A 24,568-nucleotide genomic window follows, 5' to 3' on the forward strand; every position below is an offset into this window, starting at 1 on the left:
ACAAATTTGACTTTCCTTGAACTGAATTATGGTAGAAGTTTCTAGAATACAGAAACAAGTATGCCCAAAGTCTCATCACCTGATTTGTTGCCTGGGGTCCACAGAGATGGTCATCTCTGCATCTGGACTTGATCCAGACAGGTCAGCACGGTGCTTCTCACATCAGAGCACAGCCGTGGTGGCGTGCAAACAGGTCTCCTGGACTTTGCGTGAGATCTCACAGTTAGGTTTATAAGGGCTTTCAGAAACTTGCGTCACTGCTGCCTCGTTTGATACTTACCTGTAACCAAAACTTAAGAAAGGATCGAAGGAATGTGTTTCTTACTCCTTCCAAACTCAGGGGACATCTAAAATATGTGGCTCAGAGTAGCCTCTCTTTTCCCATCTGAGCTTCCTTTTCATATGAAAAGGTGGGGTTTAAGAAAACTGGACCCTAGGGGGCCGGCCCGGTGGCGCAGTGGTTAAGTGTACCCGTTCCACTTTTCAGTGGTCCAGGGTTCGTTCGCCAGTTCAGATCCCAGGTGCGGACATGGCACCGCTTGGCACGCCATACTGTGGTAGGCGTCCCACATATAAAGTGGAGAAAGATGGGCCTGGATGTTAGCTCAGGGCCAGGCTTCCTCAGCAAAAAAGAGGAGGACTGGCAGTTAGCTCAGGGCTAATCTTCCTTAAAAAAAAAAAAAAGAAAAAACTAGACCTTACTTTTAAAGGAATGCCATGAACCAGAAATTCGCTGGGAAAATGGAATAATTATGCTAGAACAAGATTCTCACCCTGACTGTATGTTAGAATCACCTGGGCAACTTTAAAACTAAATAGCAACATCAGTGCTTCCCCCACCTCCAAGTCAGTGAGCATCTGGGGTGTTTGTGGAGGTTCTTACCTGATTTTACTGTGCCCCACGGGTTGAAAATGCCCGTGCCTATAGAGCAGTCGGAAAGACTCCTGAGTTAGTTTTTCTCATACTTTAATAGGCCTACCCATCACTTGGGCATCACACAGAGATGCAGGTTCTGACTCTGGGTCTGGGTGGGCTGAGGGCCTGCACTTCTAATATGCCCCCAGGCGGTGCTGATGCTGCTGGGTGGGCACACACTGATTGGGGGCAGGGTTGTCATGATGTGGGCTTTTTGGTGCCAGTTAGGTGACTTGATTGGGAAACCTGGCTCCTGGTGGTGCCTGGCCAGCTAGTTAGTAATCCAGGGATGACCATGGCTGCTTCCCCCATGGCATTTCCTTGGGTTTTGAGAGTAGTACCACAGTTAGCCATGTGTTAATGAGGTGTCTCTTTTCATTCTCCCCAACACCTCTATATTAGTGCCAGTGCTTTTGAGAGTCTCCTTATTTAGGGCATTGCATTATGCTCTGGGCCATATGAAGTTCTTGGCCCTCAAGATACGTGGCTGGTTGAGGAATTTAAGAACATAATGGTAATTTCATGAATTTTGGGAAAATACCAGTGGGTACTGCGAGTTTGAGTGGGCTGAATGTGAAGATCCTGCTCCGTGTATTTGGAAAGCATCCTAGTGATCACGTCCGTCTCGGCAGTTTAGAACGAGGCGTATGTGCCAGACAGCACTGTGCGTAGTCTGCAGGCCCATTCTTATGTGCCGACTTGAAAAACTGTTTTTGGGTTATCTTTTGTCTAAATTTGCTAGATACCTTTGTTGTTGCTGTTTTTTGTTTTGTTCTATGTTAAAGGAATTTAAAATTGGGAAGTGGGTAGTTTAGTTAGAAGACAATTTAGAACTTAACGGAACCTCAAGAAGTCCTTAGGCTCTGTCCCCAGGCTTCAGGGGTGAAGGCTTCAGGGGTGAAGTAACTGTCTTACGAATGAAACACCTGTGTTAGTACTCGCTTACTGGGTCTCAAGCCTCCTCATTCCTTTTCAGATTTTTCCGTCCCCTGGACTTTCTCAAATGACAGGCATTAGTAAATTCTGAGTTTAAGTAATGGTCACCTGTAAAAGCATATCGCGCTGTTAGAAGCTCTTGTATAGTGCCTGCGGGTTAGGTCTCAGACATGCTTTGTGAGTGTCCTTGGCTGTGACTGACTGTGTGTGTTGTGGGTTTGGGATATTTATTGCCACGTGCCATAATGAGGGGACAGGGCCTTGGCTTCCAAGGCCAGTGGCTGATCTAGGCGTTTCTTCTGATTCTGTCTCTTGAGAGACACTGAGGTCCAGCAGTCTTAGTTGATGGCATTTTTGATCCCCGTATGCAGCGGCAGCTGGTGGTATGGAAGCAGTCAGGGCTCTTGCTCCTGGCATTGAAGACCTGCCCTTCCTGCCTGGCATTGGTGGTTACCTGTGCTCTCTGCCAGAGGAAGATGGCATCTCATTGCTGCCACTCTAAGACTGGTAGTTGGTGAACAAATTCAGGTGGCTTCCTAGGAGTTATTACCTGACAAGGACAGAATTCCAACAGGGGTAATTATCCAGCAGTTAGGAGTGTATGCGACAGTGACTCAGTGAGGAAATGTGTATTGTTTTTAAAAAGCCCACTAGAGATTTCTTTTTTCTCTTTGTGACTAGGAATATGACGAACCAATCTTAAAACATCTGCAGGATATTAAAGTGAAATTTTCAGACCCTGGACAACCCATGGTGAGTACTGGTTGTTTGAACTGGTCGGCATCTGAAAGGATCAGGCCGCTGAGGGTAAGGGGTTGGAGCCAGGGCAAGAAATCCACACGTGGCCCCTCACTTGCAGCGTAGACTCAAGCGGGACACTCACCGAGAATTATGAGGGCTCTCACGTTGCCTTTATGGGCCTCACCCAGCAGTACGTGCAGCCTGACAGGTCACTCAGGCCACAGGCTGCTTGGTAGCAGGTGTAGGAGTCAGACACAGGATTGGACTCCTCAGCCGTGGTGCCCCCTGCCATGCTGTGCTTTCTGAGCTGGTCTGTTTCCTCTGTCAGATGGGGTGATATCCTTTTCCTAAGTGTCTCCCAGGTTTATGAGGATCTAATGTTTATAAAACAGGTTTAAAAGGATGCTAGGTCTATACTCACGTATGAGCAGCACTAACAGAACTCCAAGATACTGATGAAAGAAACCTATGAGGTTTTACCTTAAGAAATAACTGCCGGTAGATAAGACTGGAAAATGTTTCCCTGGTCTTTGATTTGTCACAAAACACCTCTCTCCAAAATCCTTGCTGTAGTGTGTCATGTTAGGGTTAGCGGGCAGGTCTGCCTGCCAGTGAGCGAGAGGAGTCTGACCTAAGCCAGCTCCTCTTTGAAGGAGTCTGGGGATGGGGGCACGCCATCCTACCTGAGGTGGGGTCCTCGCGGGAGCACTGTTCGTGACCTGTTAGTCTGGCTGTGGCTTACAGGTTCCATTCCAGTGCTACAGGAGTTCCAACGACACATGACTGACTGACTGGTGGCTCTCAGCTTCAGGTCTTGGAGACAAAGTGCCTGGAGGACTGTGGGTTAGGTATCTGGGGGTGGGCATAGGGGCTGGGACCTGGGGTCGATCTCCTCCTCCCCTTGCAGAGCACCAGCCCCAGCTGGCAGAGGAGGCAGGGGCGAGTGGGATTCTCCCTCCTAGTCCTGCAGGGATGCTTGCTGGCGGCCAGGGGCGGGGACACACCTGCATCCGTCCATCCCTTCCACTTTTCCTGTCTGCTCCGCTCTGGGCTGTGCCATCAGCTCTCCCTCTGCAGGTGGGGGCATGGGCCCGAGGCAGAGGGAGGCCTGTGCAGGCTGAGGGCCATGCTGGAGCGGGGGAGCCCTGCTTTCCTGCTGGGGCTTATCGCAGGGCCTTCCTGCTGCCTGCACCCTGTGCCGAGGCTTTCCCCCGGCGCCCCCTGGAGGCCCAGTGTGCCGGCGCTTGTTGTGGTTTGTGTGGATTCTCTCCCCGTGGGGGTGTGTGCACATGGATGTGTGAGTGCTGTTTTAAGATTTTGTGTGTTTTGTCCTTTCTTCTTTCTCACCTGTGAGTCATCCAGACTCAGCTTACCAAGTTTTCCCCTCTGGATCAGTTCCTTTTTTCTTCCTTTGCTTACTGGACGGGTGTTTGGTGATTCCTGGGTCTGCTTCTTCGTTTCTCAGTCCATCTGTCTTGTGTTGTCCTTCTCTTACAGTGGCTCAGAGACAAGTTGGAGCCCTGGTGTGGTAGACCGTGAGCCAGTCTTCTTTTCCCTTTCTTGTTACTTCTCCCATTGTAAAAGTCATATGTGCTTACTGTAGAAAACACAGAGAAGTGTGAAGAACACTGTACAAATCTCTGTCTTCTAGAAATGACTGTCAGCAGCTTAAGGAGTTTCCCCATAGTCTTTGTCCTTTTCAAAATTATTATAAAATATCTAAGGCATTAAAGTTAGAAAGAAAAACAAAGCCATCGAGCATGAGATTGAAGCACATGGGTGCCATGCCCTCCTCATCTCCGGATCACTGCTCTTTCTTCTCCAGGCCCGCCACGCCGGCACTGGAGCACAGTGGGGTGACAGCGCGTGGACAGCGAGACACTGCTCTCTCATGTCACAGGCTCTGCTGGCATCCCCAGACTCGCCAGCACCACCCCACCCTAAATCATTGCATTACGACCAGCACACTTGAACCTACGTCTTTTGTTCAAGTTTCTGGTGATTTCCTAGTTTAGATTCCTTTAGTAATTACTGAGTGAGAGGAGATGAACTTAGAAGGCCCAACGGTGGTTCACTTTGCATTCCTGCTAGCAGTATTTTTTTTTACTCCTTTTTTGTAATAATAATCTTTTTCTGTCTTTCTGTTTTGAAATGATTTCAAGGTTAGATCAGAGCTGCAGCAGCAGTGCACAGCATCCAGTGTGTCGTTGGCCTGGACTCGGCTTGTCCGTGTTGACCACATGGGCGTGTTGGGTGGGGACCACTTCCTAGTCTGCTCCGCAGGAGGATTGGCAGACAGTAGCAGCTGTGTTGACTTTGCTGGGCAGAAGAGAGGTCTAATTTTACACTTAAGTGCCAGGCGAGTGGGCGTTTATCCAGTGTTTATGGCTGACTGGCTGTGGGCGTGTGAATGAGGTCGCCTCATCCTTGGGCCCTTCTCTTTTGGAACATTAAGCACTTTCTTTAATTCATTCCCAGTTGTGTTAGGGTTTCTTCTGACTAAACAGAGGCCTAGGGAGAGAAAAAATAGAACAATATGAAGAAGAGAAATACCACACTTGGTTTGGAGAAATGATGTGGGAAGAGAAAGAAGAAAATACATAATCTGTACGAGAGCAGGGAGTGACAAAGGAACAAAATGTAAGCGTGCCATTTGCTGCCAGCCGGTCCGCTAGGTTTCCTGTCCTCTTTGTGGTGTCAGCCTTCCACAGTCCTGGGGTAGGAGCAGTCTCTCCGCTGACTGCCTCCCTGCCTTCCCTCCGTGTGTCGGCTTCTGTAAAGCCCTGGGGTGCTGGAGCGGGGTGCAGGCGATGCCTTCCGATGCTCTCGTGCCCTGTGTGCCGTCCTTTCCTTGCCAGGCTGTGGTTTGTGCTCGGTGACCACCCCACCAGCCCACACCGCTCTTGCGGAGGTCAGTGGAGACCTCCTGGCCAGATCGTCTGCCATCCCTTCCAGAAACTGGGCTGTCCCCCTGATCCTCGAGCCACCTGTGTCTGTACTTCCTAAGCCCTCAGGCCTCTCTCTTCCTTCACTCCTTTGGAGAGTTCTTTTTTTACTTCCCCTTTGTGGAAGTGGTTTGTTTTTAGTCTTTATTTTTTTTCACAATTGATGACTGTACCATTCTAATAAAAATGGAGGGGCCGGCTCCGTGGCCGAGTGGTTGGATTCGCGCACTCTGCTGCGGCGGCCCAGGGTTCCGATCCTGGGCACGGACATGGCACCGCTTGTCAGGCCACGTTGAGGCAGCGTCCCACATCCCACAACTAGAAGGACCTGCAACTAGGATATCCAGCTATGTATCAGGGGGGTTTGGGAAATAAAGCAGGGAAAAAAAATAATAATAAGATTGGCAACAGTTGTTAGCCCAGGTGCCAATCCTTAAAAAAAAAATGGAAACAACTAACATTTAGCAACCATTGCCTGTAAACCTGGCCCTGTTCTAAATGCTTCCATGGATTAATCTTCGTCAGCTCACGGAGAGAGAGAGGATCGCATTTCCATTTTACAGAAGAGGAAAGGAAAGTGCAGAGGCATTGAGTAGCTTCCCCAAATCACACAGCACTTAAGGGCAGAGGGATTTGAACCTGGGCTGTGTGAGCCCACAGATTGTCGTGCAGACTGTGTCTGTAATAGAGTTTGCTTAACCAAGGTTGTCTTCTTCCTTTATCCGTAGGGCTGAGGTGAATGTCTCTGCACGTATGGACACATCAATACGTGCATGGGACAAATTCCTCAAAAGAGAATTACTGAGTTAGAGAGTTTTTGTTTTAACTTTATTAATTTTTTGGTATTGCCAAATTGTCCTTTGTAAGCCTTTTGATAGTATGTGAGCGCACCTGGCTTTCCAAAACACTCGCAGCACTTCATATTATTCCCTGTACATTTTGTCCAAACGGGGGACAGCTCATTTTATTTTTCGTTTATTTTGTTCCTTGTGAGCATGAATCTCTGTCTTGTGATAACAATTTTGTACACACCTGTCCATTTTTCCCGTTGTGAATGTCTCTCCAGATTTGTAGAGTGCTTTGTGAGTGAAGGATGAACTTGTCCTTTGTGTGGTTTGCAGAAGCACAGTCAGTGCCCCCCCCCCCCCCCCCCCCACGCCCCTGGGGTCTCCTCGTGGCAAAGAAAGCAGTGTTCTGCCTGAGTCCAAGAGGAAAGGAGAGGAGGGCAGGGCTCCTGGTGCCTGCTTTCTCCCTCCAGGCCCCCCAGCCCACATGAGCTCGGGGCAGCAGACAGAAGCTGGGGTTCCTTGGGAGAGCTTGAGGTCCAGTGGGAAGCAGACGTTAGCGGGCACATGCCCTCACTCGGGGACTGAAGGGCCATAGGGGTTTCCCTCAGCCTGGCATTTGTGTTTTCACCTGGTGCTGGTGTTTTTCTGCAGTAAGAGCGTTTTCTTGTTACGTGCCCATATCTGTTGAGCTTTTGAGTAAGGCTTTCTGCCTGTGGTGTCCTGCTTAAAGAGGAGCTGGTTTCCAGTAAGTACTGTGTAGTTCATAAAACTGTCGCTAGTTATTTGTTGATTTCAAGTGATGCTAACCCTGAGTTTTTGTTTTTAGTCTTTTGTATTAGAGTTCCACTTTGAACCCAACGACTACTTTACCAATTCAGTCCTGACAAAAACGTACAAGATGAAGTCAGAGCCAGATAAGGCTGATCCCTTTTCCTTTGAAGGTCCTGAAATAGTTGACTGTGACGGGTAAGGAAATGCTATTTTAACTTCTTTTTGCAAAACAAAAGCAGGAGATGATTTTAGAACTTTACAACTAAGATAGAAATTAGGAATAAGGCAAAAAGTCTTTAGTTTGCTTGAAAGTTAAGTAGACGAAGCTTTAAACTAACTGAGTTTTCCCTTTGGTGCTGGGATGGCCAGCACTGGGAAATGTATCATATAGTTACACGTGCCAAGGTTTGGGATAGTGGCCCAGTTTCCTCATTTTAATGAGGGGATTGGGTTCTCTAGTCACCTTAAATGAAGCTGTGATCATCGACTGATAAATTACCCTCAGCAAGTATTTGTTGAGTGAATGAATGAGTCAGTGCAGGGCAGTTTTGATTAGTTGCTTGCCTTGGAAATTGGTGGCCCAGTTCGATTGGTTGAATCATGACGGAGCACCTTGGCGATTTCAGTCTGTAGATCACCAGAGAGAATGTGGTTTGGAGTTCATTCCTCTTGGTTTGTTTGAGACCGTTTGAGAAATTGTTTTATCCTTGAATTGAAACAATTATCCCTCTTCACTGGAACCAAGTACTAATGCTTATGAATCTCCCCGTATGAGTAATTTTATTAAGATCCTGTTAGACTCAAATGGCTAGAATAATTTAGAAAGATCATTTCCCAGAGCCAGGCCATCATGGGAGAAGAAAACCTAGCTTTCCAGGCATGCTCTTGAGCAGACGCTCGTCAGATCCTGCCACGTGTTACCTGTTGTTCCAAGGTGATTCAAAGAGTTCAAAAGCGTGCCGTGCTCCACTCCCACCAAGGGCTGCTCCAGCACCAAGGACCTGCATTTCGTGTGTTTTGCGTTAGGCATCAGTGTTTGGAGTGGTCACCTGTTTCCTTTCCCCAACTTGTCCCGCTCACTTAGTTGCCTTGAGAATTTGGGTGCATGAGTGGGTGACTTCATTTGTGCTCTGGAGTCTGAACAGGGGCAGCAGGTGACAGGCTCTTGAGCATCAATAGGCACCTTTGCCCAGCCTTGACTGGGCTTGGTCACAGAAAACACGTTGGTGAGTCCTTGCGACGTAATGCCATTGCAGTTCGAGAAGTCTAAAACTTAAGACAGTGTCCCACCCAGGATGATGGCGGCCACACCGTTTCTCTTTCACTGACCTTCAGGTGAACCTCATGGTGTGTGTAGTGCTTGCTTGCAGGTTGGTTTTATTAAATTTTCCAGGTTAAGCGTGGAGCTGTGGTTTGCTTACCGTGTCCACCTGTAATGGCTGTTCTCGTGGAGTGTGTATCGGTGACTCCTGTCCTGTCCCTGTAGGTGTACTATTGACTGGAAGAAAGGGAAAAACGTCACAGTCAAAACAATCAAGAAGAAGCAGAAGCACAAGGGTCGAGGCACTGTTCGGACAATCACCAAACAAGTCCCCAATGATTCCTTCTTTAACTTCTTCAGTCCGCTGAAAGGTGAGCGGGTGAGGCTGTGAATGTTGACCATGTACTTATATAAGGTACCTTTGTTGGCCTCACAGGGTCCTGGTCCTCTGGTGAGCGTGGGAGGTAAGGGGCCGGTGGCCGTGCCTGAGGCCGCTGTGCTCCCTGCGCGCACGGGGAGCCCAGGCGAGCTCTCTGGGCTCTCTGAGAAGGCGGAAGCAAGTGCCCGCGCCTGGATGACTGGAGCACCCAGCGGCCGTTCCACGCCTTGCTCTCGTGCTTTCTGCTGTCCCTGGGGCGGCCCCCAGCCTGGAGCTGTAGACTTGGCTCTCGAGGCACATGTCCCTGGCTGTGCTCTGGTTACCCTTGACCAGCTTTTGAATTATCTGCCCACCCCTCTCTTTCTCATAAATTGTTTTGTTTCGTTTTTCTGCATGACTTGGTAGAGCACAGGGATTTTGGAATTTATATGTTGTGACAAATGTGAGTACCGTCCTGTGCCATGCCACAGTGTTTTGGTGTACGAGGGCCCACATAGCTGATGGTGATCCCATAAGATTAGCACCATGCAGCCTAGTTGTGTAGTAGGCTCTACCATCTAGGTCTGTGTAAGTGCACACTACGTTTGCACAACAAAGTCGCCTAAGGACACATTTCTCAGAACGTGTCCCTGTTGACACGTGACTATAGTTGGTTTTCCATTTTTGAAAGACTTAGGGCAGAATCATAGCTTGGAAGCTTTTTGTTTCTTTCGTTTTTCCTTCCCTAAGTCATACAGATGGAACCTTTGAGCTAATAAAGGCTGAGCAACTGGTTTTGAGAATAAATAACTTGGAAGTCTTAATATAATTTTCTAATCCTGAGAGAATGTGAAGGCCAGACCACTTGGCAATGTTAAAGTGTGGATATGAGGAAAAACCATTTTCTCTTTATTTGTAATGAACAAAAACAGTTTGAGATACAGAAACGCCGGCTTCTGCTCCAGGGAGCCGTGACCGTCGGCGTTTGCCTGGGGGCCGCAGGGCGGCTCTCCCCTCAAGTCTGAGCCCTGGCCTTCTGCCCTGTCTCTGAGCCAGTGCTGTCACTGACCTGCCCCTGCCACTCAGTCCTTCCCTTTTTTTATTGGAGTGGCCATTTTCTGCAGTTTGTTTTTGAACCTGGAAGATGCAAATGTATATTAGTTTGGGGGTTAAGAACAGCCCAAAATTTAGTTCCTAAATTTCCTTTTTCAGAAAGATCCCTTTTGGAGCCTTGCATGGGCATATTGGAGGGTACCTGTCTGAATTCAGCGTAAAGCAGCGGGGCCTTCATTCTTAAAGTCAGTGGCTTTGTTGGAAGTTTTTTAAAACTGGATTTTAAATAATAATATTAAAATAGAATTAAGTGAATTCCAGAATTTGGGGCGTGATTTGGGAGATTCTAAAAATGCATTGGGATGGTTGCACAGCTCTAAAGGTGTACCGTAAGTCATTGAATTGCACACTTACAGTAGGTGAGTGTTACGCTCTGTAAATTACACCTCCATGGAGCTGTGTTTAAAGTCGTCAGACACACAGAGCAAGTGATAAGCTCCATGAAAGCGAACAGAGGGTGGTAGGGGCACGGTGATGGGATTTGAGTCATTTGATCGTTTTAACGTCGCCAGGCTTTGTTGAGCCTGGTTTAAGTCCCTGTCTTTCCTGTCACACTTAGTGTAGTGTCGGGCTCTAGTCCCTCAACAAAATGTGTGGTCGTATGTGTGTTGAAAAGTGCAGAACATCGGTGAATAGCACCTCCTGCCCCCAGGGGACTTTTTTCATTTTGCAGGAAGAATGTTTCAGCACTCTCTTCTCTCCCCTCACCTTTCCAAACAAACAGAAATGTGGTTTTGACCTAGCTGAGACTCAGTGTCTTGGGAACACTCAGGACTTACGAGGCTTAAAGATTTTCCTCTTTCTCCACGGAATCATCACATGGAGTTTTGTGCAGGACACGAGTTAAATCTCCACTTCAGCACAAATGCCCTGAATGCCTCCAGTCAAGGGCTACCCCATCCACCTTTCGCCCTGTTCATGCCTCCGGCTTCTCTCAGTGCTTCTCTGAATGTTGCCGTTCTCCAGCTGGCTCCCTGGGCGAGCTTGGGTCCCAGCCATGGCGTGAGGGAGTGGGGGCGGCAGGGCTGTGGGTACTGGAGCTGGCGTCGGCAGGCAGGGGCGGTGAGGGTGTCCAGGAGGAGGCACAGGTTTAGGCAATTTCTGGTGACAGCTCGAGTTGTGAAATGCTCCATTTTATCTGTCAGCTGAGCTTTCTGTGTGGGCTTTAAAAGGTTGTGGACATGAGTGTAATGTAGAGATTTTTTTCTTTTCTTCTAGCATCTGGGGACGGAGAATCACTGGTAAGATCTGTGTTGTCATCGAAAGTCTTGTTTTGCCGTTAAATCTGTATTTCCTGAGTAGTTGCCTACTTTCTTTTTAATTCATTCCTACTCCCTGAAAACCTGGGATTAGTTTGTGGGCTACGGTGTGGGTGGGCTGAGGTACCTATTGCACTGGGGCTTCAGGGGCAGAGTGGCTTTAGTCCCGCCCACCTTGCACCGGTGGCGCTCCATGGAGCCCGCTGGCCTGCACTTCCTGCCTTCCCCGCCACCTCGTGCTGGTGCTTCCTTCAAAGCCGTTTAGCCTCATAAAAGGCTGTCGCCCAGCAGTGCTGGCGTTGGTGCTTTAAGTTGAATCACCCGAATTGAGAGACAAGGAGGAGGTGAGAGAATGTGATGGTCATCCCATTGAAATGAGTTAACATCTAGGTTTTCCCTCTCAGGATGAAGATTCCGAATTCACGTTAGCCTCCGACTTTGAAATTGGACACTTCTTCCGTGAGCGGATAGTCCCGCGGGCTGTGCTCTACTTCACAGGGGAGGCCATAGAGGATGACGACAATGTATGTGGCTTGGGGGCAGCCGCCCCCTGGGTGCTTGCCTCTGCTGGTATAGAGAAGTCCTGAGTGGTGGCTGGGAATCCCCAGGCCAAGATTTTTATTACGTCCTCAACCAGATACATGGTACACAGCTCACTGGCATTTGGGGGACATAGACTAGGAGGAGGAGAAATGGCAGAAACAGAAGCAGGAGCAGCAGGTCGCTCTGAGGTGGTCTCAGGGCAGGTGCCAGTCCCCTGTGTCAGCCCCGTCCAGTGACTCACCTCGTAATCTCCTCTAAAGACCCCAGGGGTTTACTGTCCCGTTTAAGGTCTGTAAGCTTTGGGTGACTCGTAAGCACGAGGAAAATCTCATTCTCAGAGGTCTGGCCACACCAAACGATTATCATCAGAGCCAACTTTGTGCCTGCCTTGGTGTGTCAACCCCAGAGAAGTAGAAACCCATGCTCCACAGAAAAAAGGCGCCACTGTGCCAGCCACTTCTCTCTGCTTGAAGGAAACAAGCCCTTGCAGTCAGCACTTGGGAGCATAACCCCTGGGCACAGCTTACCTGGCCGTTCTTTGACTGTCACCTGGGACAGTTATCGTAACCAAGGCTTGGGTGGGGAAATAGAGTTTGTCTTGTAGCATGCTACTGGAAGTACGGTTTAGATGGTATTCCCTTGCTTTTAGCACTCTTAGGTTTCCTGGATGCTTCTAGGTTTCCTTTCGGATGAGGTCTAGTAGGGCTGGGGACAGGGCCATAGGAACTGGGCAGCTCTCTGAGGCCATGAAGGCCTGCTTCTTGCACCTCCCCATCGTGCTGAAGGTCCCGAGTCGGGGGCGGGGGCCAGACCAGGGCGTGCGAGCCATGTAGTGTAGACCAATTAATCTCTAAAGTGCGGTTTGTCCATCCCTAGACTAGGAGATGGCCTTGGGGATCAGGAACCGTGTACACACAACTCAGCATGGTGTGGGGTCATTTAAGCACTCAAGTGGTTGTAAGACTGAAGTTTTAGGAAATGCTGGTTACACCACAAATTCCAGACCAGCACTGTCCAGTAGAACTCTCAGTGGTGATGGAACTGTCCTCTGCCTCCACTTTCCAGTGCGGGAGGGCTGACCCTAACGCCACTTGAAGATTTAAAATGAGACTGTTGGCAATTAGGAAACTGAATCTTTAGTCTCATTTACTTTAGCCAAAACATTGAAAAGCTCATCTCTAGGCCAGTTGTCTCCAATCTTTTTTGATCCTATACCGATCAATTTAAAAACTTGAATATGCAGCCTATGCATATTTATTTACTTAGAATATATGCACGTGTTACTACAGGTGAGCAGTTCAGTGGCTTTGCTTATAATATATGTATGCACATTCGCTCTTAATACCTTCCATGCTCATACTGCTGGTGAGCAGTGCAGTTAGAGGACAGCAGTGGGAGCTCACATCAGACTGGAGTCCTGACTCTGCCACTTACCAGGTGTCACCTCCGTGCTTCAGTTTCCTCATCTGTAAAACAATTCATGTGCACAACTCGAGTGACTTGTCAAGCTCTTGGAACAGTGCCTGGCAGAGAATTATTCAGTAAGTGTTGGTGTAAAGATTGGTGTAGTGGTGTTGGGTGCATTAGACACTGTGCGTGAACACTGGACGTTGTCCAGGATGCCTGGGTTTAGGGTTCTGGTTTCATCTTCCATGCTCTCCTGGGTCATCTTGCTCAGCCTGAGGGCTGCACACCCCATGTTGGAACTACTGCTCTATGTGAGTGTGATGCATTTGAAACAGGAACTTGCTGCCCCACAGAGCTTTCTTGAAAGACATGGGCAGGGTGAAATGGTGTCCTTGGAACCTCAGAGATCGGCACTTGAGCCTGTTCGGGGCTGGTTGCAGTCTGACCTGAGATGCTGTGAGAGTCTCATTGATCACAACACTGTGAGGTCTTTCCCTGTCAGGCTGTTGCAAACTCGGAAGCAAAGAGGGCCAGGAGGCAGTCATCCTGTGGGGGTTCTGCTCAGTGCCGGAGGGCTGCTCACTGGGCCTGGGGTCTGAGACGGGCCACGCAGCACTCAGCACTCTTCATGTCCCGCTGAGTGGTCTCTGAGGAACATGTTTGTGGGCTCCAAAAGAGAAATGTTTGTAAGAAAAAGCCCAGTGACTCTTCCCGTACCCTGTGTTGTGCACCGATAGTGATGAGGTTTACTTTGTTTTATATTCTGATGCCAGTCTGATGTTTGGAACTTGAGTGAGAGCCTGACCAGTGATGTCTTTGGACACAGGAGAAATTCATTCAAGAGCCACCAACTGTAGCATTGGAGTTTCTCCCTCGCACACTTTAGTTCTGACTTATTTTAAAGGTTAAACACCACGATTTTATGATATTTCTCGTAAATGTTTCACCTTGTATGAGACATAAAATGATATCTCACTTCCTGTATGTGATAAAATGATGCTACTGGTTTGCTTAGATCAACCAGTTTTCCAGGTGGAGCCAGTGCGCACATAAGCCAGCCGTCTCCTTTCTGCACCCCTCTGCATCCTCAGTCCTTGTTTTGGGTAGTTTTTAGATACCTGGCAGCTTATCAACACAGCAGGGCTGGGGAACAAGTGGCCCTGCAGTGCTGGCCCCGGCTCAGTCTGCAGTGTCAGTGCCCAGAGATACCCAGTGGCAGACTGTCCCCAGGAGCTCAACCTGGAGCAGGCGCTGCCGCTACTCAGAGGCCGAGCCAGACTTCCTACTTTCCTTGAGCTTGACTGTGGGCACTGGACAGGGACTGTCTGGGTCAGGTGGCTGTCATGTTTTATAAACCTAAAAATGTCTTTCCTTGTTTTTCAGTTTGAAGAAGGTGAGGAAGGAGAAGAGGAGGTAAGACTCAGCTCTCTGAAGCATCGCCGCTTCTGTGAGGCTGCGCCACGCCTCGTCTGCTTGAGTGGACAGAGGTTCTGAAACTAGGGGACCAGGTTGGACCCATTTTGTGAGACGCTGCCTTTGAGGCTTTTAACCTCCCTGAAAACTAGGGAAAAGCGTGGCAGATGCTGTCCAGCGTCCAGTTTTTGACCCTGCAGTTGGTTTATGAAAATGCATCTTAGAAAATAACCATTTAACAGACAAAATCTACGTTTTCAGCAGTGTGTTTATTTCAGGGTGATCTGTGAGAGCAAAAAGATACCCAGAAATAATTATGTGTCCAAAAGAGGTGATTTAATCAGTTATGGATAGTAGTAATTGGTTTCCTTCTAAACCCAAGTATTGCTTTAATTTGTTTGTGGCTGGTGGATCCACAAGAATATACATCTTGTCTGTTCAACTAGTTCTCACTCCTTTTAACAGGAATTAGAAGGCGACGAGGAGGGAGACGATGAGGACGATGCTGAGATTAACCCCAAGGTCAGTTATTTGGGGGCTGCCTGAATCGGGGCTGCACAGTTTAACTTCTCAGATGTGTTTCCCACTGTGAGGCAGGAGTGTTAGGTTGTGTGTTTGTCATTCTCTAATTAGGAAACTTAAAACCTGTCAGAGAAATACTTGAATGAGAAGCTATTAAACACCTTATATGTGATTTGAGTGTTAAGTATATTCAGTACAACGCTTTTACAGCTCTTTCTCAAGCTATATCTTATTTACATAAATTCATTCAGTAGATCAACATTATTTTCCAGATCTTTAATTCGTCTAAGATAATGATTTAACTGACAACATGAATAAACTGTTTATTTTGGAAAAGATACAAAGAAGGAACTTTTGAAAGGTTGTTTTTTTTAATGACTAGAATAATGGAATTCTAGGCATAATTTTACAGTTGTACATGGGCCAAGAATACTCAGATGTCTAGATAGCTCAGATAATTTAAGATAAAGTAGGAAGCTTTGCGAAAAAGAAAAAGAAACGGGCAATTTCATTAATTTTACCTGCGTGTCTGGATTTTTTCCTTATCTCAGATTAGCTTAAATCAAGGTACTATGTTACTTGACACATAATTTAATGTACAGCTCACTGCATCCTAGAATTAGATACACCATGACTGTCAGAGGACTAACACTCCTGGTTTATAATGTATATCTCTATTTAACATCATGTTGTTTGTTTTTCTCCTGTTTTTGCCCAAAGTGGAATGTGCACTAAGCTGTCTGTAATAACTAGTTCTGTAATCCATGTATTAACACCAAATCTTTCTGTAAATGCATGCTCACAGTAGCAGTTCCTTCTAGGGAAAGATGGGAGATGGTTTAAAACTTTTTTCAATGTGCCATATAAATACCACTGTGAGAATTAGCTCATGGAAATGTTCATTTTGTCACAGTTGGCCTGTCCGTCAGAGGATAACTGTTGAAAGCACACCTGTGCTCGGTGACAAGCAGCCAGAGGCCGAGAGGAGGGACGGGAAACCGGGGACCCAGCCTTGAGTGGATCACACTTGGTGGGCAGGGGGTGAGGGATGTCCGTTAGTTAGCAGAACTGGGCGATGATCACCCCCCACACTGCTGTGCGCTGGTCCCAGCTGTAATATATGGCTGTTTTTCTGCCCTTTGGGGTGCTGCTGCACACATTCCCGGTTTGGATTCTAGAACAGAGGCTGAGGATAGTTTGCAGGTCCACCTCCAGACTCAGGTGCACTGTCTGTCTTGCGTTACTGGCAGCTGGTGGTCCGTTCCTCTGTTTCTTGTTTCCTTCTGTCCTCTGTCCTCCTCCTCTTCTCTTTCCTTGCCAACCTTGTGTCCTCTCACGTCTTGGTTTTCTAGAAGAGCGTTCTCACCAAATGATCACAAATAACTAGAAAGGAAGTGGAGGGTCCTCAGTACTCATTCTTCATGGAGCCTGCCAGTGGGCCGTTGGTGGGAGTAGGTGAGAAGTGATGACAAGTGAGCAGGGTCAGCGGTGTGATGTGCTGTTTCACACATGCAGTTGGAACGACTTGAGTCTTGTCCTCTGGGCTCAGGATGTGACACTTCTGTTCCTTCATATGCACCTCTTCAGAGGGATTTGTCACGTTAGAGTCTGTAACAAGCAAAGGAAGATAAGGAAGAAACAATGTTTTGGTATTACAGGTACAGAACTGGTGGTTGAGGTTGCTTATCTCAAGGCTGATATTTTGCAGCTTTTTGTATCATGAGAAATTGTGGCTCTTTCCTCCTATGTAATTTTGTGTATTTCATTTTCTTTCATGCTGACAGTTCCTCTCCATTTTTTTCCCCATTTAGGTGTAATTTTTGTCTGTTAATCATTCATGCGTTTCTAGGTAAGGTGGAATTCCGTTTATTCCTAACTTCCAAACTTCTGATCTGTGCTTGTACAATGCCTTGCTGTGACTTTCTGGATGTGGAGGAAGTTGCTGTCCAGGCTCACTCGGTGTGTGCTGGGCTGGACCCAGTGTTTCCTGGAGAGCAGTGTTTCTGTGCAGGTGTCTGTTGAGTGTACTTTAAAACCAACTGACAGGAACTAACTACTTTTGGCTCCTCTTGCCGAGTACAGTGTTTCTGCTGACCGAGCAGCATGATGTCACTGGTGTGGCGTTTTTATTGACAGTGGGATTGCCCTCCTGGAACAGGACGGAATGAGAGAGCCCGGGAGGTCGGCAGCCTGCAGGGTAGCACACGTCAGCCAGGGATGCTGTGCTGGTATCAGCCACTCACTGTGGCAGTAGGAATCGGTCCACTGTGGTTTGTCTTGACGTGTGTCTGTTGATTGTCTGTACTTTTCAAGTTCAGGTGTTGTGCAGACCAATAGGTAAAAAAGGGGTGACCACTTTGAATGTGCCAGAATTTTTCTTCTAAAAAGCTGCTGGCATCTTTTTCATGTAAGCATTAACACATGCTCTTGAGGTTGCTGAAGAGTGTTCTGGCTGAAGAAGAAAAGAACTGGTTGTAGATTTAAGGAGCGTCAGTAACCCCCAGGAGCCGCCCCTTCCCCACCATGTGGCTTACCCTGGCTCTGCTCCAGTCATAAAGTCCCTCACTCAAGGGATGCTGTCGTCACCTCTGCGGGGTGCTGGGGGGTGGTGGGGGAAAGGAGAGGTGGGAACAGGAGATGCTGTGAGAAACAAGTGCAGTAACAGTAACATCCGGGAAATAGCGGGGGTTCGACATGTTGTGGTAAGGAAGCAACCGGTTTAAGAGCAGAGCCTGTCAGAGTTGGAACTTCAGAACTTCACCTGACCGCTACAGATGGTCCATGGATGCAGGCAGTCAGTTAGACCTGAGGGCTTTGAGCGTCTGTCTGCATTGCCTTCCTGTCTTCCTCCCGTGGGCCTGCTTTCATAGACAGCTAGCAGGTAGGTGGGCAGACCTAGGCTGAAGGAAACGTGTTAATTAGAGGAAATGAACCGACGCCTGTGATCTTGTCTGTTTTAGAGGGTCAGGTCTGATCATTTGCCCACATATTTAACACTATGTCTAATTGCTCTTAATTCCTGCTGCCCTACATGTCTGCTGTCCCCAGGCTTGTTCCACCCGAAGCCCCACTCCTCCCCTACCCTACCAGTCACTTTGAAGCATCATCCGTAAACAGTCCAGCCTGTGTCTCCAGGAGAGAAGGACTCTCCTTGGGCATAACCACGGTGACATCATCACGTCTGAACAGTGTTAGCGGCATCTCTTTAATGTCGTCAGATTCTTGTCAGGGGTCAAGCTTCTCCACAGAGGAAGCCGTTCCCTCTCCACTTGGGCCGGCTCTCGAGACTGGGGGCTGCAGGTCCCTGTGAGGCTGTGGTGCTACAGTGTGTGCTTGGTGGCTTGTCTTTGTCCCTTTTCAGGGCAGTTGTCATCTGTTAAAACACTTCTTTTAGATAGTCCCATGACGGGTGAGGTTTTGGCTATTAGTTTGTGCCTTTGAAGCACCAACTTCTCTCCCTTGATAATCAGTAACATGGAGTGACCAAGCTGTCGTTAAACCTTGTGACATGAAACAGAAGATACTAGGGTTTGTTGCAGCTTTGTCACAGCCCTTGTCACAGTCCACATACCGTTGGTGTCTCATTGATAAAGTTCACCTCAGAAGCTCCAGGGTTCTCTGTTAGCATTACAGCCTGGAAGTTGTCTGTCTGGATGCTTACCAGAGGTGGGGCTGCCATGGTCCTCAGAAGGCGGGTGTGCCAGTGGGCTGCCCAGCCCCTGCCCCTCCTGGTGAGATTTTCCTCCCACCCTCTCCCTCTGAATACGAGGTTCCCTTCTGGCTTCGTGTCCTCGTGACAGCCCCTCTCCTGGTCTTGGTTTTCTTGAGGACCCCTTCCTTCCAAGCAGTCTTCATCACCCGAGTTACTGATTTTATGCGAAACAAGTAAATAATACATTCTCCTGATTAAAAATATATATGACATGATTGAAACAGCACATCATAAATTGTCTAACACTCACCTTATATATGTGTAATTCGCATATGTGGAAAGTCCCTCCCATCCAGTACCACCTGGCCCAGCTCCCACACGTCACCCTACAGAACCACTTGCCTGGCTTCTTCTCTAACCCACTTCCTTTTTGCAAATATTATGGAAACATGCTTTCCCCCCTGGCCCACAGGAGGCTGTGCACTGCTTTCCCACATCTGCTGCCACTGCTGACCCACCCTGGGGCATCTGCGCTCATCCAGCGAGTCTGGGGCTGGCGCTTGATCCTCTTGGCCACCAGTTGGGGCCACCTTTCAGGTCTACCCTTGAAATGGCAGAGCTGGATTTCACTCTTTTTCAGCTAGGATTTCCGCTCAGGGGTGTTTGTTTTGGTGCCCAGCTCTTCGTCAGGGTTTCAGATGAGTGTGTGGCGAGCAGGTGCCAGGGTAGGGCCCCCTCCCGGAGTGACCTGCTGTTGGCCCACAGCTGGGCTTAGACCTGGGGCCGGGACCGAGGGTCCAGGTTTGTCCTTGTGCTCTTCCCATTCCACATACAAATAACCAGCTTAGACCATTGTATTTTTATGTATCCTTTACACGCAATTTGTTTCATCCTTTAAATCATTTCCCAAAGAAATGATTTGCCACGGCTTACGCCATAGGAGGGATCGGTCACGTTGTCCAGGTGTTTCTCTGAACCAGGTAGTGCAGGCTTGCTTAGACTCCGTGGACGCCACATTGTCTTCAGAGTCATTTGTCATCTTAGCAACCAGAAGTCGCAGGTTACTGAGGAGTACGATTATCTGCTCAGAAGTATTAGTGAAATCATTATTTCTCAGGCTATTTGCTCTCCTCCACACGAAGTTCCTGGCGTTGGTAAATGTGGTGTTACGTGGTGTGAGATACACACGTTAGACTATGTTGAAGTGAACCTGCTCTTCTGTGGGGAATTGGTCCCTGATAGCTGTTCTGGAAGGACAGAATTCCCACTGTTAGAGACTCCTGGCAGGATCAGGGGCTTCTCTGTGGAGCTCTTGTAGTGGCCTCTTGTCACTGCTCTTGCAGCGTAGGCCACTCGGGGGTGCATCCCTTGGCATGCTCCCTGTCAGCAGAGAGCAGCCCCAGAGCGAGAGAGAGACACCTCCTGAGCGCCAGGGCCTGGCCTCTGGGGAGAGGTGCGCTCCAGGGATCAGGCAGGGCCGGCTGGGCTGCCTGTGTGGACACCCTGGAACAGCGCCACGCTGTTTCAGTGTTGAACCGGCCTTCGGGGGCGGGGAGTGGAGAGGGGAGCGTGCTGCTGTTTCTCGTGGGCCAGGGGCCGTGTTGCCCCGAAGCTCTGAGGCTGCTTGTCAGCTTTGAAACCTGGGCGTTCCCACACGTTTCCTTAATCTCTGCTACCCTCAGGAGCCCCTCCCCTCGCCCCTGAGACCCTCCTGCTGAATGTGCCGTGAATTACAGTGTCTCAGAAGCACGCCTTTAAACAAAAAGGCAATTCTACTGTGACTTTTTTTCTGGGAAGTTAGCTGATTTTTTGTTACTATTCTAAAAGTACATTTGCATTAACTGTGTTCTCTGTAAAAATGGGTGAAATAAGTGAGTCTTGGTTTTCATTTGGTTGGAGGAACTTGGTGATGATTGATCGTTACAAGTTTTGTCTTCTCTCGTTGACAGAAGGAGCCGAGCCAGCCCTCCGAGTGCAAACAGCAGTGAGGCGCGAGCGCACCTCTGCAGGTGTGGCTGCTGCCTGCGGACGCCCAGCAGGCCTCGGCCTGGCCGCGCATGGTCGGATTGACGGCGCTTACATCTAACTCGTTTTCAAGTGCATGATTTTCACTTTCACTTTTCCTTTTTCCTTATTATTTTGCTTAACCTATACAGTGGCAACTTAAATGCATTTCAGAAATAGGAGGGTTAATCCCAGCACCCTCTACGGCCTTGGGTGCAGCTCAGTGGACTTTCCCAGGTCCTGCCTTGGAGCGAGGGGGCCCGCAGACCACATGGGGGGTAGGGGGTGGAAGGTCGCTCGACACCAAGGACAGATGTCTGGGCTGTGGTTCCAGGGCACCTAGAACCCATGACACCGCTCCCGCATCGGACTGGATTCTTGTTTCACTTGAGGAAGCTCTCACGCTTTGTTTCCAGCGGCTTGGTCTCCTGCAGTCTCCTCGCCTCCCAGGGCTTGGTGGAGTAGGCTCCTGTGCTCCTGACAGTGTTCTTTGGTTTTATTGTCCTCGGGGTGGGGGGTGCTCACTGCCCCTGCGGTGCGAGCTTTGTGGTTCATCCTGTATTTATTTATTCTTTCATGCTTATGAGGGCTTGGGATGCCTGCTGTTGCTCGTTCTTAGAGTTTCGGAAACCATGTTTGTGACTAGAGACCCAGTGACTTGACCAGGAAGAGGGGGTGGCGGCTCCTACTGGAGCAAGGCCTGTGTAGAAGAAACCGTGCTACGTTCTCCTGCCAGCTGCCGAGGCGAGAGCTTGTTTTCGTGACATACAGACCGCTTTTGGCTCTGAGGATTGGGGGTGGGCAGAGCACCAGGATGCCCAGTCTGCTGTGCTGGGAGCTCGGCGCGCAAGTAGGACCTTCCCATTAGTGTTCATGTCGAGTCTTCCTTTCTTGATCACTCCCATTTCTTGACCCCACGTTCATCTTGTCTTAAAAGCCCTGGGTTTGGAGCGACCTGTTCTTGGCTGGGTTTCCAAGTGTGTGACCGTGGTCTCTGGCAGCTGGGGGATGCCGTGTCCACACTGTGATCAGGCCTGTAGAGTGCTCAGCCTTACTTATGATACATTTGTAACTGAATATGGTGTTTTCAATTTGTACAGAATAGTTAGAATATTCTATTAAAGTTGTGAAACATGAATCCAGCGCTGTGCATGGTCTTTCTTTGTAGGAGAACCCTGTGGGAGGAGTGGTGGGGGCACCAGCGTCGGCTCTTCTCCTGGCGGGGCACGGATGTGGTTACACACTCTCTTGGACTGTCTCTTCAGGGCCCTGGGTGTGGGCAGATCCAGAACTTCTAGGCTTCTGATTTTCTGTTATATTTCTGAGGCTTTTAAATCCAGTTTTTTACTTAGTTTGTCCATTAGGCCCTGTGCAGGCCCAGTTCACTGTTGGGTGGTCTAGGGTCCCCAGGCGGGCCCTTTGCTAGCTGCGGAAAGCTTGCTCCTACCCTGGGGGAGTCGTTTCCCGGAGTGTGGGGCTGCACCTTTCAGGTCCAGAAGGTTCCAGGAGGGGAGCTTCGCATGTTTGATCTCTCTGGCGCTTTTCTGGTGGCTTCTTGTTCCTTCAGAGGAGGGAGCGCTCCTTCCAGAGCCTCCTGCGGCACAGGCCCTGCTGCAGTACCTGACTGGCCCCACAGGGCCGCCTCGCTGAGAGGAGAGGAGCTCTAGGGGAAGGCAGGGCTGCAGCTGGCCGCTCCTCACCCACCCAGGGCCTGTGTTCAGCTCACCTCTTGCCTGCCTGCGGGGCTGGCTTCTCCCGAGAGCGACCAGAAGGGGGAGAGTCCTTGTGGCCACAGGAAGATGCATGCAGGGCCGGGTGAGGCTTGGGAATGAGCATGCTTTCCGCGTGCCCAAGACTCTCTGGTCTTAAGGTTCTTGGTAGCTGGTCCCAGATTTCCCAGCCAGTGTGCCCCAGGGGTGAGCCTCACCTGGGCCAGATGCAGCCCTGGGTTGCTGAGAAGGGGCAAGGAGCCTGAGGATGCCAAGACACCTTGCTATGGCTGGCTGGAGGGGCAGGCTGCAGTGATGATGGCCTTGCACACTGCCCCCTGTCCCCTGGGTGCCAGAAGCACTTCTTGAGGATGGGCCCCCGCACCTCCAGGGAGCTGCCCGTCACTGCCAACCCTGACTGGTCAAGGCTCCAGGGGGTCTCTAAGTGTCATGTTCGTGAACCTGTATGTAGAAACGTTGTTTGCAGGTAACTGAAGGATCGGAATTGGTTGCACAAAATGACGTGCTTGGTTCAGCTGCAGGACATGAGCAGGCACAGTTTTGCACTGGAACACTGGTCCAGCTGGCTCGAGGGCCGCTCCAAGAGTGACCCTTCAAAGCCTCCCTCCTGCCAGCCACCAGTCTGGTCTGGCCCTGACCATCGTCACCTACAAAGCAGTGGCACCCCTCTTAGGTGCATGGAGGAGGCTGGGTCTTGCTGAAGGGATGAAGGTCAGTCAAAGGAGTGGCTGTTGTCAGACCGGCGGCAGCGAGGAGTTTGGCAACTCAGTGTGATGAGAGCCTGAGAAAATGGGGGACAGGGGTGTGGCCTGTTCACGCCTCTCCCCAAGCAGCTTGTAAGGCTTCAGAGTAGGTGTTAGCTCTGACACGAATCCACACCCTTATGTGTGTGCAAAGCGTGTGGACGGCATTGCTAAAGCAGTTTGAAGTGGAGGAGCCTCGTGCCAATGGGAACCGTCCTCTGGGATGTGTTATTGAAGGGCAGGACCTGGATGGTTGCTCCCATCTGTGCTTGCGTGCGCACACCTGTGCATGTGTGTGCACACAGTGATTACATCTGGAGGCTACAAGCTAAACAAGAAGTTGGGGAGAGCATCTGGGTCACCCGGGCAGGAGGGAAAGTTAGACTTTGGACCCCTTTCTGTGGTCTCCCGATGAAGACTGATATAGCAATGAGACAAAACGTGCTTACATCAGAACAACACGAATGGGGCGAGGGACGAGCGTTCGATTGTGGCCTCTTCAGAGGTGTTGGGTTTTCTTTCCCCTGTGGGATAAGAGCGTGCAAGGATGCCACACTCACCTGGGGGCTCTGACTTCAGGCTGTGACTTGGCTGTTCCAGAAACACTCTGATGCTGACTCCGGCTCGAGGCCCTGAGAAGCTGCCTTCCCTGACTGCACTGTGGCAACTGCCTCCAGCCTCGGCCTATGTGTGGGCCTGTCCTTGAGACTGTCCTCTGACCTCTCCACAGCCCTGTCCCCTCCTGTTGGACCCCCAGCACATTTGAGGCCCCTATAGTTCTTGCCTCTGGGCAGTCACAGGAGGGGGGAGCTGGCACTTGCCTTCACAGGACCTCAAGGAAGCTGCAGAGGCTCCAGGGGCTTGCTCAGTCCTGCCTGCTTGTGCTGGAAAGTTACAGGGTGGCCAGGAGGTTTGCCCAGAGCCACCAGCCAGGAGGCAGCATGGAAGGTGGCCCTCGTAGCAGCTCAGAGTGGTCACTTGGGCTGGCTTTGGGAGCTGGAGCTTCCTGGGGCACAGGCTGCCACCGCCACAAGACCCCAACACTGCCCACCGGGCAGAGGGTCAATGACCAGGCCTCTCCAGCCCGGCCTGAGCCCCACTTTGGGGCCCTCCTCTGGGCCCAGTAGTGCTCCTTTCTGAGGGTCCAAGTGGAGGTGGGTGTCCAGGGCCACCTCCCATCTCTGTGGCCTCTGCTGCCCCCTTGCTCCTTAGGTTGACTCTCCCTGAGCCACCGTGGTTCTCTTTGAGGCCACAGGGCATGGTTTGATGCCTCTCCCTCTGGGCTTGGGTCTCACCTGTCAACTGAGAGACTCGCGCAAAACAAAGCGAATGACTGGGCCCCACTGCCGTTTCTGAGCCCCCTGCTATGCCAGTGTCCGCACCCCAACTCATGGGAGGCACTTGGTTCTGCCCAAGGGCCTGGGGGAATGGGGGGTGGGGCAGGAGTTCCCCAGGTGGTTCAAATG

The 24,568-nt window shown here is 49.9% G+C and overlaps 1 protein-coding gene and 1 non-coding gene across 8 annotated transcripts in view; both read left to right on the forward strand.

Moving 5' to 3' along the window:
- The window catches only part of NAP1L4 (nucleosome assembly protein 1 like 4), a 48,408-nt gene extending 26,641 nt beyond the window's left edge, over positions 1-21,767 (forward strand). For 4 of the 7 annotated variants that reach the window (XR_006885751.1, XR_006885753.1, XR_006885755.1 and 1 more), the window contains exons 8-17: positions 2,534-2,605; positions 7,153-7,292; positions 8,584-8,729; positions 11,048-11,070; positions 11,493-11,612; positions 13,069-13,172; positions 14,422-14,451; positions 14,917-14,973; positions 16,785-16,822; positions 20,575-21,767. Coding sequence is in view for 2 of the 7 variants with exons in the window: in XM_046643241.1 (XP_046499197.1) it covers positions 2,534-2,605; positions 7,153-7,292; positions 8,584-8,729; positions 11,048-11,070; positions 11,493-11,612; positions 14,422-14,451; positions 14,917-14,973; positions 20,575-20,613 (627 nt within the window). In the remaining 5 variants the exon portion in view is untranslated. The remainder of the gene's footprint in view (positions 1-2,533; positions 2,606-7,152; positions 7,293-8,583; positions 8,730-11,047; positions 11,071-11,492; positions 11,613-13,068; positions 13,173-14,421; positions 14,452-14,916; positions 14,974-16,784; positions 16,823-20,574) is intronic. The other 3 variants (XR_006885752.1, XM_046643242.1, XM_046643241.1) reach the window with 3 other exon arrangements.
- LOC124229683 (small nucleolar RNA SNORA54) lies at positions 3,297-3,419 on the forward strand. Its single transcript, XR_006885946.1, has one exon. It is a non-coding gene; the product is annotated as a small nucleolar RNA SNORA54 (small nucleolar RNA).
- Positions 21,768-24,568: the final 2,801 nt, after the last annotated feature.

Source organism: Equus quagga, chromosome 17, assembly GCF_021613505.1.
Source record: "Equus quagga isolate Etosha38 chromosome 17, UCLA_HA_Equagga_1.0, whole genome shotgun sequence".
In the NCBI taxonomy this organism is placed as follows: Eukaryota; Metazoa; Chordata; class Mammalia; order Perissodactyla; family Equidae; genus Equus; species Equus quagga.